This window comes from Bombus vosnesenskii, unplaced genomic scaffold (assembly GCF_011952255.1).
Source record: "Bombus vosnesenskii isolate JDL3184/JDL3185 unplaced genomic scaffold, Bvos_JDL3184-5_v1.1 scf7180000013305, whole genome shotgun sequence".
In the NCBI taxonomy this organism is placed as follows: domain Eukaryota; kingdom Metazoa; phylum Arthropoda; class Insecta; order Hymenoptera; family Apidae; genus Bombus; species Bombus vosnesenskii.
The window spans coordinates 2668573-2685880 of NW_022882954.1; the positions used below are offsets into that span (position 1 = coordinate 2668573).

A 17308-nucleotide genomic window follows, 5' to 3' on the forward strand; every position below is an offset into this window, starting at 1 on the left:
TGCTGATAGCTCGTAACTCGCGACTCGTTAAATTTCGCTGATAATATTGGTTCGACCGTGCCGATCGAGTTGCAATAGTAGAAACTAATATACCTTCGAACGAAACTATCCGGTCATTCATTTTTTCTCCGTTTCAGCTCGCACGAATTGTATAACGTTGCCGGTAAAATTTTTTCTCTGACTGCATCGCTGCATCTAAGCTTTGCGTTACGAAGTCATGTCGTACTATGATGTCAGAGTGATGTCATTTCTTTGTAGATACTCGATATTTGTACATTGTGTAAAACTGTACGGCGAATATTATAAATAATTTACAATTGCGTTTCTTTTTTTAAACTCGTCGCAACGGAATAAATATGCATCTGCGCACATGCATAATCATGCCGCTTGTATTCCTTGTATCGTGTTAAAAACGATAGGAACACTTTTAGAATAGTCGAAGCAAGCTAATGAAAACGCCTATGTATAAACAGCCCGGTGTTCGTTAGTTAGAAATTTGGAGAATTTTCACCAGTGTCTGGTTATTTTTGACTTATGCGCACACGTGAAACGTTACTTCCACAGATTACGTGATTTTTTATCGCGTTTTAACAGCGCAAGATATAAAATCGATTTCACCATCGCGTACGATGTTACAGATGACGAAAAGATACATACTATCGCGAGTGATACGGTAATCACATAATTTAATATTTCGATAAGGTGATATTATCTTATCGTGGCTTTCTTTTTTCTTTTCTTTTATCGTTTTTCAAGGGGATTAATTTTTCTATTTAAGTTGCCAAGGTATTACAAAATACGGCATAATATCTCTACTATCGGTACGATCAATAAAATTAAAAGTGGTGAGAAAGAGTTCAACGACATGGATTTATCAGTGGTGATCTGTGGAGGATAATCTGAGGTTTCATCACGCGCAGTTCGTCGCGCTGTAACGACAGCAACGCAGTCAATAACCAAACTATCTACTCTAGATGCCAAGCCTCCTGTGACCGTTATCTCGTATTCCCTTATCGCGAAAAGCCCGATAAAATGGCACGCCATTATGCGATCATTGGATTCGTATTATGGTATGAATAGCCATTGTTTATATCGTTTGGCTTAAGCAATTTCGTTTAATTGCATCTGAACATTGCAATTCATACGCTTCGTCAACGAATCAAAATCGTTGATCAACAACGATTATGATAAAGAAGATAAAATTGGTGAATGGCGGCGTTAAGATTGCCACGAAAAAAAAAAACGAGAGAATCGTGTCTACGATATCTCGTACAATTGCTTTCGAACGGAATCTTTTAAATCGTCAGTTTGTTATGTAAAAGATTAGCAAGGCGATTGTAAAATAAAAGTGAAAAGTTATCGGTTGAATAGGTTTGAAAATTAGTTTGCGAAATATCCTATAAATATACTGTTTAGTATAAATCAAAATATATGATGCATAAATTAATATGGAAAATGTAACACAGTTCGATCGTTTGCATAATGCAAAAGGAAAGCAAACTGAGAAGATTAACGTAATTGGAATCTGCAGCGACAACTTGTCGAGAATGAAAAAGGCGTGTTTTTAAATTCTAATTATTACGTAACGGTAGGTATAACGTAATGCTAATTATGTTATAAATATATAGCCGACTGCTTAGAACTGTATACACACTAGAGTCAGTTGTGAGGTAGTAACTAGCATTGCTATACGTGTTTGTGCGTTATACTGTCTCAGTTAAGTACATTAACAAACATCGAGCACAATTAGAGCGTAATCGGATTTTAGATTCCAGTTCATATTCTGTTAATTAAACCAACAAGGACGATATACGGTTGTATTTCTTAGTAGGCACCATTTTACCAGGCGAACTAAAAATCCAGATACCACATGCAGATTAGAATGGGTGGAGCCCTTTTCAATTTTTCTACGTGCACGTACATGTACATACGTGCGTATATATATGTATATATGTATATGTATATGTATATATATGTATAATACAGCAAAAGATCGCGTCCCGAACTCGAATTAAAAACAGTAACAAAAGTAACCTGCAGGAGGCATCCAGCCGGCTGAATAATCGTCGGTTTAATCCGCCAATAAATTATAAGATCCCATCCATATTCAGTAAAATCGAAGAGTAGTTCGTTAACAGCATTTTCTCGAGTGTAAAGTGGACCTCTCGTTGCGAAGAGTGGGTACGGAGCGCGAGTGCGCGCGCGTGTTATCGTCATCTTTTTTTCCTCGGTTCTCTCTTCCCTCTCTGTCTCACTTACTCTATGTTCGCATTCGAGTCCCGGTCGCTGACTACGTGTCCCCTAGGGCAGGCAGCCGGTACGCATGCGCAGCTTCGCGATTATGACGTCATGCACCATGACGCCACAACGCCCGATTGGCGGAGCGCGTCGTAGCCGCCGTTGTGTCGTCGTCGTCGCGTTGTCGGACAGAGGTGTGCGGAGAGGCGAAGCGGGGCCGAGGAAAAGGCAGGGACCGGCGAGGGGGGAAGAGAGCGACACCCGTAGCTCCGCTTTACCGCCGCATTCTCGAGCGTTCGTCTCCTCGTACGGCAACCAGGCGAGCGAGAGCACGTCGTCGTGTCGCGCGCATACCATTATTTCGTGTCTCGTGTTCAACCTAGAATACGGTTTCTATTGTATACATATCGTACGTTCGCGCATCGGTGCTAATGGCGGTTAGTTGTTAGTCGGCTTTCGATTTACCACGAGAGTAAGTCGGTGGTAAAAATATCTGGCGTCCGAGTAACGTGTTCTTCTTTTTCTCAGCTCCGCCTTTACGGCGCGTCGCTCACTTCGGGCGTTGTTAATACGCGCTCGCTGAATTCCCGGCGTAATAACCGACAAACAATATCGGGCATCGTTTTCTCGTCGCTATTCGATCCATGTAGTTTTACGAAACCGAAGTGGAAAGGAAACGTGAAAGACGCGGTGGGAGTATAATTCAGTGATTTCTCTGCGAGTGAAGTTGATTTTTGACCTAGTGTTTATATGCGGTGACTAGCGCAATCTCTCATGCCAAATATGCTATAAAACCGATACTTTGTGCGTCTCGATAGTGCGTGAGAGATACATAAAAAAGATAGAAAAAGAAACAGGATAGTAGACGTGATAAAGTGGATGTGAGTGATACGTTTTGGTACGTTGTGACGACTCGGCGGAGTACTCGCGGACGAAGAATTCGAGCAAAATGATGGGAAAGAGAACGCAGTGCTACTTGTGCGATCTGCCCAGGATGCCCTGGGCGATGATCACCGAATTTTCGGAACCCGTATGCCGCGGTTGCGTGAATTACGAGGGTGCCGACAGGATAGATGCAGTATTGGAATCGGCCAAGCAAATGAAAAAGGCACACGGATTCCACGAAGCCAGATCCTCCACATCGAAAACATATAGAGCAACTGGACACACCGAACACAACGGCGGTGCTAATTTGGATGTTCTACCGATACAGAATACCGGACAGAATCATTCGAGGCATCACAATATCGCCGGTTACTCGCAGCTTCATCATCGAAATTCTATCACAGAATTTAACTCGGGGTCGTCGAGACAGCAAATTTCTCGGCAACACGAGGAAACTCATGAGATAGCGAATGGCATGAGGAGTAATAACGTGAGAATCCCGAACGCCCACCTAGCCGCGGTGGCGCATCACGTGAACCTCAGCCACAACAGAGGCATCGCACAGCTCAAGCGAAGTATTTCCACTATCGACGAGGACGAGCACGCAGAGAAGAGGCTCACGTTGGAGGAGCAACATTCGGTCAGGCCGCCATTGACCAGAGGCGATTCTCTGCCAGCTGTAAGCCTTGCCGTCAGTTACGTGCAGGATAGAAGCAAGGAGAAGCATCCTGTGAGAGCGCCCAGTTTCGATACCGCCACTACATTTAAGACCAATGGTGAGTTACACGCGGAAGAAACGATCTGGCTGCTCGTGTTATGGACGCGTTTCCGCTTTCAAATTTGCTAGTCTCTTCGCCATCCTCGATTTCGACCAAGAATTATTTATGGCTGCAATGTTTATTTTTATAGAAGTTATATAGTTACTCTTATTAGGCATAGATATATTGTTTTACGAGGAATTAGATATTTTGGAAGACAGATGAAATATTCTACCCAGTAATGTTGTTGATATTTATAACCATCGAAGATGCATGTAACGTTATTTTAACCGGGCATCCCGATATTACGCCTCAATTGGTATCGTTCTGTTGTAATTGACCCACAAGACTTTAGGATCAGTTGCTTCATCTCAGAATACTTCGCTCTAATTTCTATTGCATATTTTACGTCATAAAGACCATTAATAACGTTTATCGTGTAAAATTGAAGATATAAAAAACAAAATTAAATACTGTAAAACTAAATATAATAACCAAATTTAAAACTAATCTCCGTTTCCTATCGTCCAATAACACCAATTGCCGGTTATGTTGAAATTGATGTATTGGATTTTCTTCCATTTTGAAGCAGATGGTTTTTCTTGGTTGCTCTTATCGGCTGGTAGTAAAAATAGGTAAACGTTTAGTCGTGCGCGTGGCCATCTGGCACAGGAAAGGAACCGCGTGTATGAGTTAAAAGACACAGCCTTTGGGCTTCGGGGAATCATCCGCGCCGCAGTAAAAGGATGATACATCTCCCTTCTCTCTCTTCCTCCCACTATAAATCGGACGCGCGTTGCCTTGCGGCCTCCGAGTCAGCGCGCGTTTTTCTCTCTTCGTCTTTCCTTCGGCCAGTTCCTTCATTCTGGACGAACGGCAGTCGTCCAAACGCGTATAAAGGAGACGTACGTTGAGCACGTGATGGGACGACCAAAAGATACACCGAGTTGCCGTGCCGTACCGTGCCGTGACGTCCAATCGGATGACGTCACTCAGTATATTTAGATACAATGAATGAGTCCGTTGTTGCTCAATACAAATCTCATCGACCGTAGCAAACATTTTACAAATGTAATTTCGCTCCTGGATCGTAACCAGTCAGATATGACCAATCTCTTTAAAAAAATGTTGACCACAGACTGTCAACGTAACCTTCTATTTTATGGAATAAACATGTATATCCGTGGTGGGCGGGTAGAACAATGTACATAAGATTTATTAGTCTCGCAGACAACTATTTATAATGTTTAGTGCAATGTAAGATCAGGATTAGGTTTTCGAATGGTAAAGAAGTGAAACTGACTTGTACTAAAAGTATAAAGAAAACACCAACAATGTGGGATATTATAATATTAGCGTATTCCGTTTTTACCAGAATTTCACTTTATATTATTCTTTTGTCCGAGATACATTTTCGAACTGTACCGAATATTATACACATAGAAGGTGCAATTTTTGTGCAAAAATCGTTTCTTTTTCCTGTTGAAGTGCCGCGTCGCTACAATACTTTCAAAAACCGGTTCAACTTGTACGCGATATATTTTACCTTTTTTCGCGACTGCACCGCGAAGGTAACTGTAGCGTGGCCCCCTTTTTTCTTGCGCTCCTTTCCGTCGTACGTGGCTCATTGACGAGGCGGGTTGACGATGCTCGAGCCCGAGGTTCGCGTTTGCTGCGCCCGTACGTAGTACGTATGTATACCTACGTACAGCCGGGGTGACCTTGGTCATCGACCGTTATTTCGACACTGGCCACTTTCTAATTCGACCTTAACGCGCGTGTGTGTTTACGGTTATCGAGTGGTGGTTCGCTGCAGTCACCGAGGGAGGCCATCTGTCTTGTCGCCTCGCTCTTCGCTATAAATATTTCCTGGAAAATTTTCACCATTTCTCTTACGCCGAACAAAAGTTTAGTATCGTTCTCGTCGTTTCCTGAAACGATAGTGATTTATCGTTGCTTCAGCTAAGAAATAGAGATGAACAACTCGGATCCAACATTATTCTAGCTTATTAATTTCTTACTAGAAAAATGCCACTTTGATCGCTGTTCGTTGAAACGTCCACGGTAAATTGTAATTTAACACAAATATACTTATTATATTCAAAAGGATGATCATAAGATATATATATCTGATTTTATCCGATGAGTAATAGATAATAGCAAAGAATCGGTAGCGTAATGGATCAGTATCAGTGCCGTTATCAAACTTCAACAATTTTCTCCATTACCGATCTTGAAACGCTTTTTACCAGTTGAGTTAAAATTAAATTAGCGATTAACGGTCGTTATGGCGCCCTAAAACGGATTGGAAAACTGAAGAAACCGTTCGAACAAATCTAACGCTTTCTAAGAACTGTCTTACATAAAATAACCATAAGAAATACTTGAATCGAACGATCTGGACTAGATATACTAGGAGTCGAGAAAACACGTAAATTGCTGTCCGTAAATAACCTTGCAGAGGATTTGGATTAGTAGCGAAAGATAAAAATCTGGTTTATTGTTTGTCGATATTTGTAAATATTTGAATTGCCGCCTAAATGGATTCGGACCTATGCGTGAAACTATATAAAATTCCGAGCGATAACGACGGATATTCCGACGACTTACTTCTGTTTCCCGATCTTATCTAATCCTTTTTTTGTCCTTAGTAGTAGCGTTTCCGTTGGGAAGATAGGGTTCCCGTTTACGTACGCATGTTTCGATAAAAATAGATTAGCCGCTGGCAAAGATTAGAGTCTGGAAATAAACGTGGATTTTGAGAAAATTTTTGTAAAATAGAAAACCAGCTTTCCTACTTGTTTTCATTTTTATATCGTAAAAACTACTTTTTATGACCTCAGTAGAAGTTAGATTAAGTTGTTATTAATTTACTTTTAGAGTTTAGATGTTTCTTTCAAAGTTAATTCCGGTACTTTCTCAAATTATTTTTACGTAACTGTAAATTTATTGCAAATAATTTATTTTTGTATATAGCTAATACTGAAATTCGTTTTTAAGTACATATAGGAAGTTGCTATATTTTAGTTATTTTCATAACTAAATATCGCAAGACGTGACAAACATTATAATATCATTCTCGTGTGCCCTTATCATATTAAAACAGTCGAGTCGGTATAATCCTACTGGCAATTATCTGACCGCTGGTGTGATATTTTCTCTCTCTAGTTATTTAAATTTATTGCTTATTTCACTCTATGTATGCCCGTTACGTTCTCTCCAGTCACTCTGTGCGCCTCTTCAAAGAGAGTTAACGTACATTAAGCACTGCTATTCTCTTTAACGAAGAATGAACGCGTAAAATTTCATAGATATATCCGACAAAGAAATGACTTATATCAAATAAACAACAGCCTACCTGTGCAATTAGACTTCTGATTTAATATATATTTTTATTTCGTTTCGAACTTCCTAACCTCTCAATTGATAAAAACGAATTAGCTCTTCATTTGAAAGAACTATTCCGTTTTAAGAATTCATTCATTTACTTATATTCGTGTAAATTACTATCTTCAACATTTCACGAGTATATTTATATTGACAATTTTAAGATTACCAAGATTAATAAAATAAAACAATTGATAGGTTAGTATCGTTATCGTTCGCCGGTTTTTAGAACGATATCACGTCCCGAAAAATAGTTATCGATTTTTCTCGTCGTTCGATGAGTCGTTTTAGAATATACGCGTAGCCACGTATGCGTTCATACGGGAGAGAGAGATGGATGAGAAATGACAGGCTGTCAGCAACGGTAGTAACCGAGTAACGAGAGCAGCAAGCTTCAACCGTGTTTCGCAATGATCGCCACGGTTCGCGGTTCTCGACTATGCTCGATCGATCGCGTACAGATAGAGACATGTATACATCGACTCCGTCCTACGTCACTGGACGGGTATCGCGTTCGTGTGCACGTCTCTTCTCGCCATGCCATATACAAGGTGTTGCAAAACGTCTTACAGAACTTTAGTCTGATACGATACGAGAATATATCTCTGTTAGAAAGCTTATACATATCGATAAAGACGTTATAGCTATCTATTTGGCGTATTACGATTTAACAGTACGGTTTTTATCGTTACTTTGCGTAAATAACAAAATAAATAAATACATATTTGATTTTATTTGTACTCTCTTACTACATAATTTCCGTAGTTTACATAGCACGTAGTAAGGTCATGTGTTATTCAAATAATTAAATATTTCGACCAGTTGCAAAGCTAAACCGCATTGTTTTTCTCGTTTCACGGCCGATTCATCAAGGTTAATTTGAAGTTAATAGAAAACATAACCTAAAGCTGTGTTCTCACAATGTGTTCAACAATGAGAAACTTTTTGTTTCCTGTTATTGCTGCACATTTTAAACAATACTTACTTCATAAATACTTACTACTACTTGTAAAAACATTTGGTCCACGCTGAAGTAACGTAATCAACAGGATTTAGGTTGTTTCGATTTTAAACACATTTTTCCTTAAAAACAAGTATACGCCGAAAGAAAATTTGTTTCTTATTTTTCCTTGATCTTTTGTCTGGATCGATCTGAACGGTAACAAGCAACAGTAACTTTTATTATTGGCAACAGAAACAATATGATGGAACAAGAGGAAACATTGAACGACAAATAGCAACATTTTCAAGGAACATGGAACGTTAACACAGAGTAGCAAATTATTATTTCAGTGAGGACGCAGCTTTAAAATAAACATTTCGGGACACTCTGTAGAGAGACGTTAGCCGTAAATGCGCGCATTGACGGCGTCAACGACGCGCTGGGAGGGTCATACTTTCGAAACAAGGCCACTATAGTCGACCGGTTAGCTGCGATATACAAAGCACAGAGTGTGACTAAGCCGGCCGCCTACGTGCATCATGCGATGTCTGTTACAAAACCGCGCATGCGTTTTTCTCGGGTCGGTCGCCCCTCTTGCTTCTCCTTATTCCGTGACCATCGTTCTCTTTCGTTTCCTCCGGTACAGCAGGAATCATCGCTGCTACGTTTCTTCGATTCAAGAGATAGATAGAGAGCGGAGACGCGCCAACGGACCTCGCTTCTATCAGAGTCGTCACGGAAAAGTACCGGTCACACATCTTCTCGATGGCAGACCACGCTCTAGTCGAGATCTCGGTGACTCGTATTCCTGTTTCTCTTCTGTGGTGGGGGTAGATACGTGCGGATGCTGCGTTCCACTGGAATATACAGGATTGCCGGTGGATATACTCGACTGAGATATCGCGTGTCACGGTCCTCCGTAGAACGTGACGAAACGATGCTTCTTTCTTAATATCGATCCGTTCGCTTATCTGCTCGTACCAGGGGGAATGCGTTTCTTCGTATGTGGGTTCGGAAACGCGTAAACATCTTGCCAAGAAAAATAACGAGACACGCGATAACCGAGAAGTAGCACGTTGTCGGGAGAATTTCGTTGCGTAGCGCGGTTCTTGATAACATCGTACGTGGAATGGCAGAGTAAAGTTGTGAGATTGTCGCCGTTTTGAAATTGCCTTATTCGTGGAAGCCTATGGATTCTAAGTACGAATAATCAGTGTTGGATAAAGAAATTCCTTTCGCTTGCATTTTTCTGTATTTTATTTTCGTGGAGTTATTCATACGAAATACATATTCATATAAATATCAACCGTATAAAAAATTTCTAATAATTATATTTTTTGAGAATTAACAATTTTGTACGGGTAATATTTGTATCAATTTTATACACATATACTCTATAGTACCATAAACGATGTATGTTTAAAAACAGAACGTATTTATGCTACAACCTAGTGTATGTTATTGCGCTTTGCTAATATATATTACGAGTGTCAACAGCAGTAGATAGGAGCGCCATCAAACAAAGTATATCCAGTGAAGAATATGTTTGTCTTTTGTTTGTTGACCTTTCTTAACGTATAATCGATTAAGTAAAAGAAGAACGTACTTTTAAATAAGGGAACGGATCGTATTTTCCTGAAATATTAAATTAACTATCGGTATGCGTGCTTGTTATTTTGAGCAACATATTTATGAACATTGACAATGTAAAATAGCATTGTGATACCACGCGGTAATTCCTAACCTAGAATCTTTTTTATTAATTGATATTATTTTAATATTATTTCAATGTTTCGGTCGCTACCCAAAATTAATACCCAAAATTATTTTTAAAATAAAGAAATATTTTGCTGAAACATTTTTAATTATAGCAATAATAATTCAAGAAAATATAGTAGATTGAATTCATAAAAACTTCAATTATTCCATGCGTTTATCTCTTAATTGATATGTCATCTTTATTTTGAAATCCTTTTTTTTTTTTTTCGTTATTTAAATCTCAATCCGTATGTAATTATAATCTAATTACTTCATATAATAATTCTACAAAGATAATAATAAGGATAGATTTTTAAATAACAATTAAAGTAATAATGATTAAAATATACTTATTTTTTAATCGATGTATTGAAAATTCGAAAGTTAATTATTATATAGACATTTTGAAATATTTCTTATTCTAGTTGAATTACAATTTTGCAGTTATATCGGTATTTGCGTTTGTATTTTGGAATAATATTAATACAAGTAAAAGTAATTACTATAACATATATTTCATAAAAATTCCAAGCATTTTCTACTTTTATCGTCGAACGATGTATTGAAAATTCGAAGGCCAACGAGTATATGATATACAGTATCAATGTAATCGTACAGTCATATCTATACTATAGATAAACCGTACAGGTAACACGCGTATCGCGTGTTAATGGTTTTATCGTTGAAAGTGACCTAAGAATGGTATAGAAACGGTTCGTAAACAATATCAAAATGCGTAACCTCGCGATCTGTCCTGTAAACTGTAAGTGGTATTATATCGAGGTACGAGAACGCTCGATATTCCTTGGTGTAGCAGCAACAATCGCGCGCTCATGAAAGCAAATAAGTCACGAAAAGCACTTCGTATACAGCTGGCGACACAGATGGCACGTCTTGTATGTGTCGTTCGGTAGACGATCTCTCGTGGAATATCTATTGGACTTAACGGACAGCAGCTGTTTCGATTTGGTTCTAGACGGTTGGAAATCGGTCGAATATCCGTGTGTCACTATTGTCAGTCTATTTATAAAGATCCAGGAACGAGGCTTGTCTGCCCTCGATGCGACCAACGAATGACAAAAGTATACTCGTTTCAATTAGCATAATCACACGACGTTGTCCGTGCTGCTCTATGTAGAGGGGAAAGGATATCTATTTCTGTCTTCCAATGATCCATCGAAGTCTGCTCTTTTTATATGACGATGCTTCTAGGTTATGTTAGATAATTTATTTCGCGTGAAATTATATATTTTCGACAATTGACAATCATTCGGTTAGGTTAAGTTTAGTAATATAGAATAGAAAGTGTTATTAATGTCTCCGTTCTTATACGACGATGCTTATAGGTTATCTCGAATAATCTGAATTATTTCGAACGAAATTTCTTTTTTCCGCGTTCAGCAATCGCTTGGTCACGTTAATTTTAATAAAACGCATAGAATAGATTGTGTTATATAGTGATAGCAAAAATGTTAAAGATTAATCGAATTTCAGGGGCGTACGTCGGTCCGTCTATCCCATTGGCACCGGCAAATGTGGCGGCAAACGGTGGAGGGTCTCCTCTTCGCCCGCGAACGAGCCCTCCACCACCGCCGCCACCGGCGCAAGAAGCCTCCAACGATAATCCACAGACGAATCACCACCAGGTAATCAAGCTCCAAATGTTAACGACCGCGTGCGAATACATCTATGAGGATAACAATGTTCGTCTAAGGATTCATTATTCTTTGCTATTTATACGTTTAACTCTCAACTGACATCGTTGGGTCACGAGATGATTACAACATTTTTGGTTAGGTTACTTGAATTTTCGATTTTAATTGTTTTAATTTGCACTTCATTTCTCACACTATCATATAAAATACTGTATACAAGTTGAAATGAAGCGTAGACTAAAATTAAGTAATTTAACCTAAAATCTTGTTGGTCATCTACGATCTAACAATACCATTTGGAGGTTATATGTTGCTCTATCCGATATGTATATTGAAAGGAATGTTGCGTTTTAGGGTTCGACAAATGGTCCGTCACCTATGGCTGCGCTCATGTCTGTCGCTGACAACTTAGCGTCGCCAGAATCAGTGCCACAGCCACCGAATAATCCGAGTCCAACCAGTAGAAGTCCACCGACCACGGCCACGAACGCTCAGCAACGCAGTGCTTCCAGAGGATCGCAGCATAGCCCGAACAGTTCAGGTAATTATGTCTGTTTCCTTTTTTCTTTCTTTTTTTTTTTTTTTTCGTTTAAATCCTCAACTAGTATTTGTGGTGGTAGTATACGTTATATTTTACGCATCGCGAATCACCAATGATATTTATTTCGTACGATGTACAAATTAAAATGATGTACTTCAAAGTTAGATAATTGAAGTTAAATCTAATCTAAACTATGTGTTCGTCCACGATCCAATTGTACAAGTTGAGGGTTAAATGCCAATTACTATCGCGCATAAAATTGGTAGAAATACGTTAAATTAAATTGCGTGCGTACTAATTGATTACAGGATCCTCGGGTAGGAGATCCAATGGTTCAAGGCACGTGTCGTCGACGACTGTGACAACGTCGTCAGAAGGAGCAGTTGCCCAAGTCGCCGGAGCCGAACAAGTATCAGCGCCGATATTAAAATGCACCCTGTGTCAAGAACGCCTCGAGGACACGCATTTTGTTCAGTGTCCCAGCGTGCCACACCACAAATTCTGTTTCCCTTGCAGCCGAGAAAGCATAAAGAGACAGGGTGCTGGCTCGGAGGTGAGTTTCCGACTGAAACATCTATTCTGCATCTAGAACGAACGATCGTCGTTCAATGTAACGACCTAATTTCACGTTAATTTCAATTGTTTCAGGTTTATTGCCCAAGTGGAGAGAAATGTCCACTGGCGAACAGCCAAGTGCCATGGGCGTTTATGCAAGGCGAGATAGCCACTATCTTGGGCGACGATACCACAGGCTCTGGGCTTAAAGTAAAGAAAGAGAGAGAAACCTAAAGATTCTCACGCTGTTTTAAAAACGGGGCTCAAATTTTGCACCCTCTTTGACGAGGGTTAATCATGGTGGAACCGTGAAGGTTCAACCAAAAAATACTTTTTGGTAACGGTGATGATACATGTTTGGCGACGATATTGCCAACATTATTCGATTCGAGCCAAAGACGTTGTCGGTGTAAATTGGAATTAATAATGAAGTTGTTGTCGGGGAAAGTGGACGATTTTTTTCAGCGACGCGTTTCGCTGGGTGTTCTGTTCACCGAGACAACCGATTGTTTCGATCGATCGTTCGTTCGTCGATCGATTGTTTTTGACTGGTCTTGAGAAGAAGTCTTTGGCAATTTTTGACACGTTGGCGTCGGTCCTGCGCACGTGTATATATGGGATTATCATAGAACGGTTAATGCGCGAGGAAATAAAAAGGAACAGACGTGGCTTTTGTCGAATATGTACGAATAAACGTTAAAAGAAAACGCGAGAGAGATTTTGTGTCCGGTTTGGGTTTGTACTTAGACTCGATCGCCTTTCTTTATTATTTCTTGTGTCGCGAATGTTCTCGCGTTTTTTGAAACACTATACATACAGAGACGTTTTACACGCCGCACGCGCACGCGTGCTCGCACACACACACACACGCACACGCACACACAATCTAAACACTTACATATATATACATAAAGTGCATTATGGTAACACAACACGGTACCATTAAAGTCAGGCGGTTGTATTGTACTTTATTTTTATTCACGCTATCGCGTGATCGCGGATTAACCCAAGTCGGGAGTATCGCACTTCGGTGTTCTGAAACTTATCGGACAAGTTCCCGATCGGTCGTCTTTTTCTAATCTTTTATTTGTATACTCTTTCTACTACTACACACTCATTGTATGATAGAAGAAAAGAAAAAAACATTGCGGACATATTTAGACCCAGCGTACGGGTTGTCTGTACATTATGTATATGTGTACATACCACGTTATTAATAAAACTTATGGATTAAAGGAGTAACCAGTTTTAAATGTACAAAAGAAGGAAAACTTACATTCGTTTTGCGTGTTATTCTATTAAATTATTTTTCTTTTTTGTTTCTCTTTTTCTTTCTTCTCGAATCATTTATAAGGAAACAAGAACCGTACGTTCAAACCATTGTAGGACGTTCGAGCGCATTTCGTTCGATTTTCCTCGTCATTTTCTCTTTTCCTTTTCGTTCTTTCTCGTTTTTGCGAAAAAAGAAGATCGCCAATTCTCTTTGTAAGACTCGTCTGGTGGTATCCGAAATAAGAAAACACACGAGAGAGGAGGGACACGTCGTTCTTATCCAGTCATTCATTAAAAGAAAAACAAAAAAAACACAAAAAAAAGAAAAACGAAAAAACCAAAAAAAAAAAAAAGACGAATCGGTATCCGATTGTGTAACGTCCACTTTCGCCTTTAGTTAATCGCTAGACTTTAAGTGAGAGGGCCTTTTGGTTTTTCATTTTGCCAATGAAAAAGGTGATGCCCGTCAAATAGGAACCATACACTCGCTATTGTCTCTAAAAACGTAAAAAAGAATAAAAAAAAAAAAACGAAAAAAGTAAATAAATAAGTAACGAGAAGCAAAGAAAGCGAAGAAAGTGGAATGGAAAGAAACGAAACGAGAAACCGAAAGATATATAATGCAAGCATACGTTGTTCCCTTGTTCGAGGAACCTCTCGCGACTTTTGTCCGCTCGAAGCGAGACGGTCCCTCGGACGCGAACACATACGGCTCCTTTTTGTATATATTTGTACAAAACGGATTTGGCACAATAAGCGAAGAACGGAGCGGCGAAATCGCGCGAAATCGGAAACAATCGTGCGTTCGCGTGGCTCAAGTTCTATCCAGAGACCGATGCACGCTTCGTACTCTGTTGTTGGGACTCTGATTTCCCGCGGGACTTGAGCAACACAATCGTTTCTGTTGGTCAACGGCGCTCTTTTTTTCGAATTACATGTTGCTTCGACGCGGCGATCGCGATCGAAGCAGCTAAGTGTAGAGGCTATCTGCGTTAGCGTAAGCGAATTTATTGTACCGGAGTGCAAAATTGACAAGAGAGTGCGAAAGGATGAGTGACGACGAGATACCGCGGAAAAGAGCAAAAGATGGATCGATCCTTTTGCTACGATATACCTTTGGAACTTTAATGTATTGACAATTTTTTGGTATACAGATCCGAGCAACTTTCGTCGACTCTCTGTAGCGTATTGGATCGTCCTTTGTATCGAACTAACTTCTTTTTATATTATTCTTGGCTTTGGACAAATTTGGAGTAATTCTAAAGTACTTGTCGACGTCTGTCACCATAAAATACTTGTTTCGTACGAGGTGTTTTCGACAAACTAATTACACGTTGAGAAATGAAAATAAATACGACGTTTAGAAGTAGAACTATGGGAGTTTAGTAGTCGTAAAAGTATAAGAGAAAGTAGAAACGATTCTGTACCGTAGAGGATTTCTGTATACGCTTTCGGCAAATTATAATTCGATGGTTGAAAGGCTTATCGTAGCGAAAGGTTTAAGAGAAAAATGGAAAGACTACTATAGGAGCGGAGAATGCAAGCGAACGAGAAGGGAGGAGTCGACATTGAAAAGAGCACAATTGATCGTAGCAATACTTACAGAGGCTGTACATGATATTTTTTAGTCCGAGGCAGGTAGTTCCTACCTTCGATATCAAAGTTGATCGAAGCGCTCGTTCGAAAAAGAAAAAAAAAACCCAAGGGTTTATTATACGATGTACCCCGATTTTTGCAAAAATGAGAAAATGTTCATAGAAAACGAAAGAGGATAACTGGCCAAAAAAAAAAAAAAAGTGAAAAAGAAAAAAAAAGAGAAGGCTCGCTATAAAAGAAAAGACACAGTTGTTCACGCAGATACGACCTCCTGTTGTTGTTGTTGTATTCCGTTCGTTTCTCCTCGTATTCCGCGATTTTGCGAACCGTCTTTTACTCTCTTTCTGTCCGAGCGATGTAATATTTTTTTCCACGTCACATTTGGCGGACTGAAAATTACGGTGATGCGAAGAACGATTACCGATCGCGATAATCTTACCAAGATATATCGTGTACGTATTTTGTTCGTAAAAGATCATTTTAAACAGTTTCGATATTTGTATGATATAACCTATAAGTTAACCGAGCGTCAAAATTTGTAATTTCTTGATTGAAAACGTTAAACGAGAGAAATGAAACGAGCGGTTTTGTTAAAGAGATTTAAGGCAGACAAGCAGACTAGAATTTAGACAATTTTCACTTACATCGCTATAACTCTCAGCCCGCTATTTGTAGAAAAATCGATTTGTTACGAGTTAACCCGAGAGAGCCTTTATCCTCTCGATGCATCGATACGATAAGTATCATTGGTCGTCGAAATCGGTCGTCCAAGCGGCGATCGTTTGCTCTTTTTGCTGTCCGTTTTGCTGTCTTTCGCATTGTTCGCGCGCGATCGTTTTTCTCAAACGCTTGCTCAATTTCCGATTACTATTTTTGGACGACGTTTTGCGGAACAAACGAAGAATATCGGTTGAAAATAATCGACGTACGAATCCGTTTATTGTTCCCTCAGGCAGTGTGTGTGTATGCGTTGATCTTTAAGCGAATATAGCAAAGGTTTAACCTTACTTTTCTCCTCTTCTTTTTCTTCCTTCTTTTTTTTCTTTTTTTGTTAATTTTTATTTTATACCGTGTCAGTCGGCCACACGAGCGAAATTGGAAATGCACAAAGGAAACGATCGTTTCGTTGCAGCAACAATAATATTAATAATGACTGTTTACGCTAATCTTGGATAATTATATAGAGTTTAGAAATCCGCCCCTTTTGCCTGTCGCATTTTGCATTCGTCCAATTTCATTGTCGACGACCAAAAAGAAAAGCCAGCAACTTTCTCGTCAGACGTCGTTTTTGCCCATTTTTCCTTTCTTATTCCGAGGGAAACCAAGATGCATGAAGAACGCGCAATCTTCGTTCCAGAGACGAATCAAAGAAAGAAAAATAATGTATTATATATATATTGTACGAATCATTACGAGCAGAGTGTGTTTTTCTCACAGCTGTACCTTGTTCGTTCCGTTTTTGATTTCTTTCCTTTTTTTCTGTTTTTTTTTTTTTTTTTGTTTTCTTTTCTTTTTTCCATCGATTATTCTCTCTCTCATGATAGCTACACAGCAGAAGTACACAGGAAAGCGGAAGTAACGAAATAATACGTCGAATAGCAATTGTAGTAGTGGATAATGAAATTTTCTAGTATACCATACCTCGAGGAACGCGTAAACACTATACTGTTTATCGTATGTATGCAACATGCAAAAGCAAAATATATGTGTTGATGTGTAA

At 39.3% G+C, this 17308-nt stretch overlaps 1 protein-coding gene across 2 annotated transcripts; it reads left to right on the forward strand.

Annotated features, from left to right (window-relative positions):
* The first annotated feature begins 2362 nt into the window (after positions 1-2362).
* Positions 2363-17308, forward strand: LOC117234604 (interferon regulatory factor 2-binding protein-like B). 2 transcript variants are annotated; one of them, XM_033495986.1, is made up of 5 exons: positions 2363-3899; positions 11464-11672; positions 11979-12165; positions 12474-12718; positions 12814-17308. In XM_033495986.1, the coding sequence occupies exons 1-5, from the start codon at positions 3188-3190 to the stop codon at positions 12952-12954; spliced, it is 1494 nt and encodes a 497-aa protein (XP_033351877.1). In that variant the 5' UTR covers positions 2363-3187; the 3' UTR covers positions 12955-17308. The 2 variants fall into 2 exon arrangements, with proteins under 2 accessions (XP_033351877.1, XP_033351878.1); XM_033495987.1 differs by having other exon boundaries at positions 2384-3899; positions 11464-11615.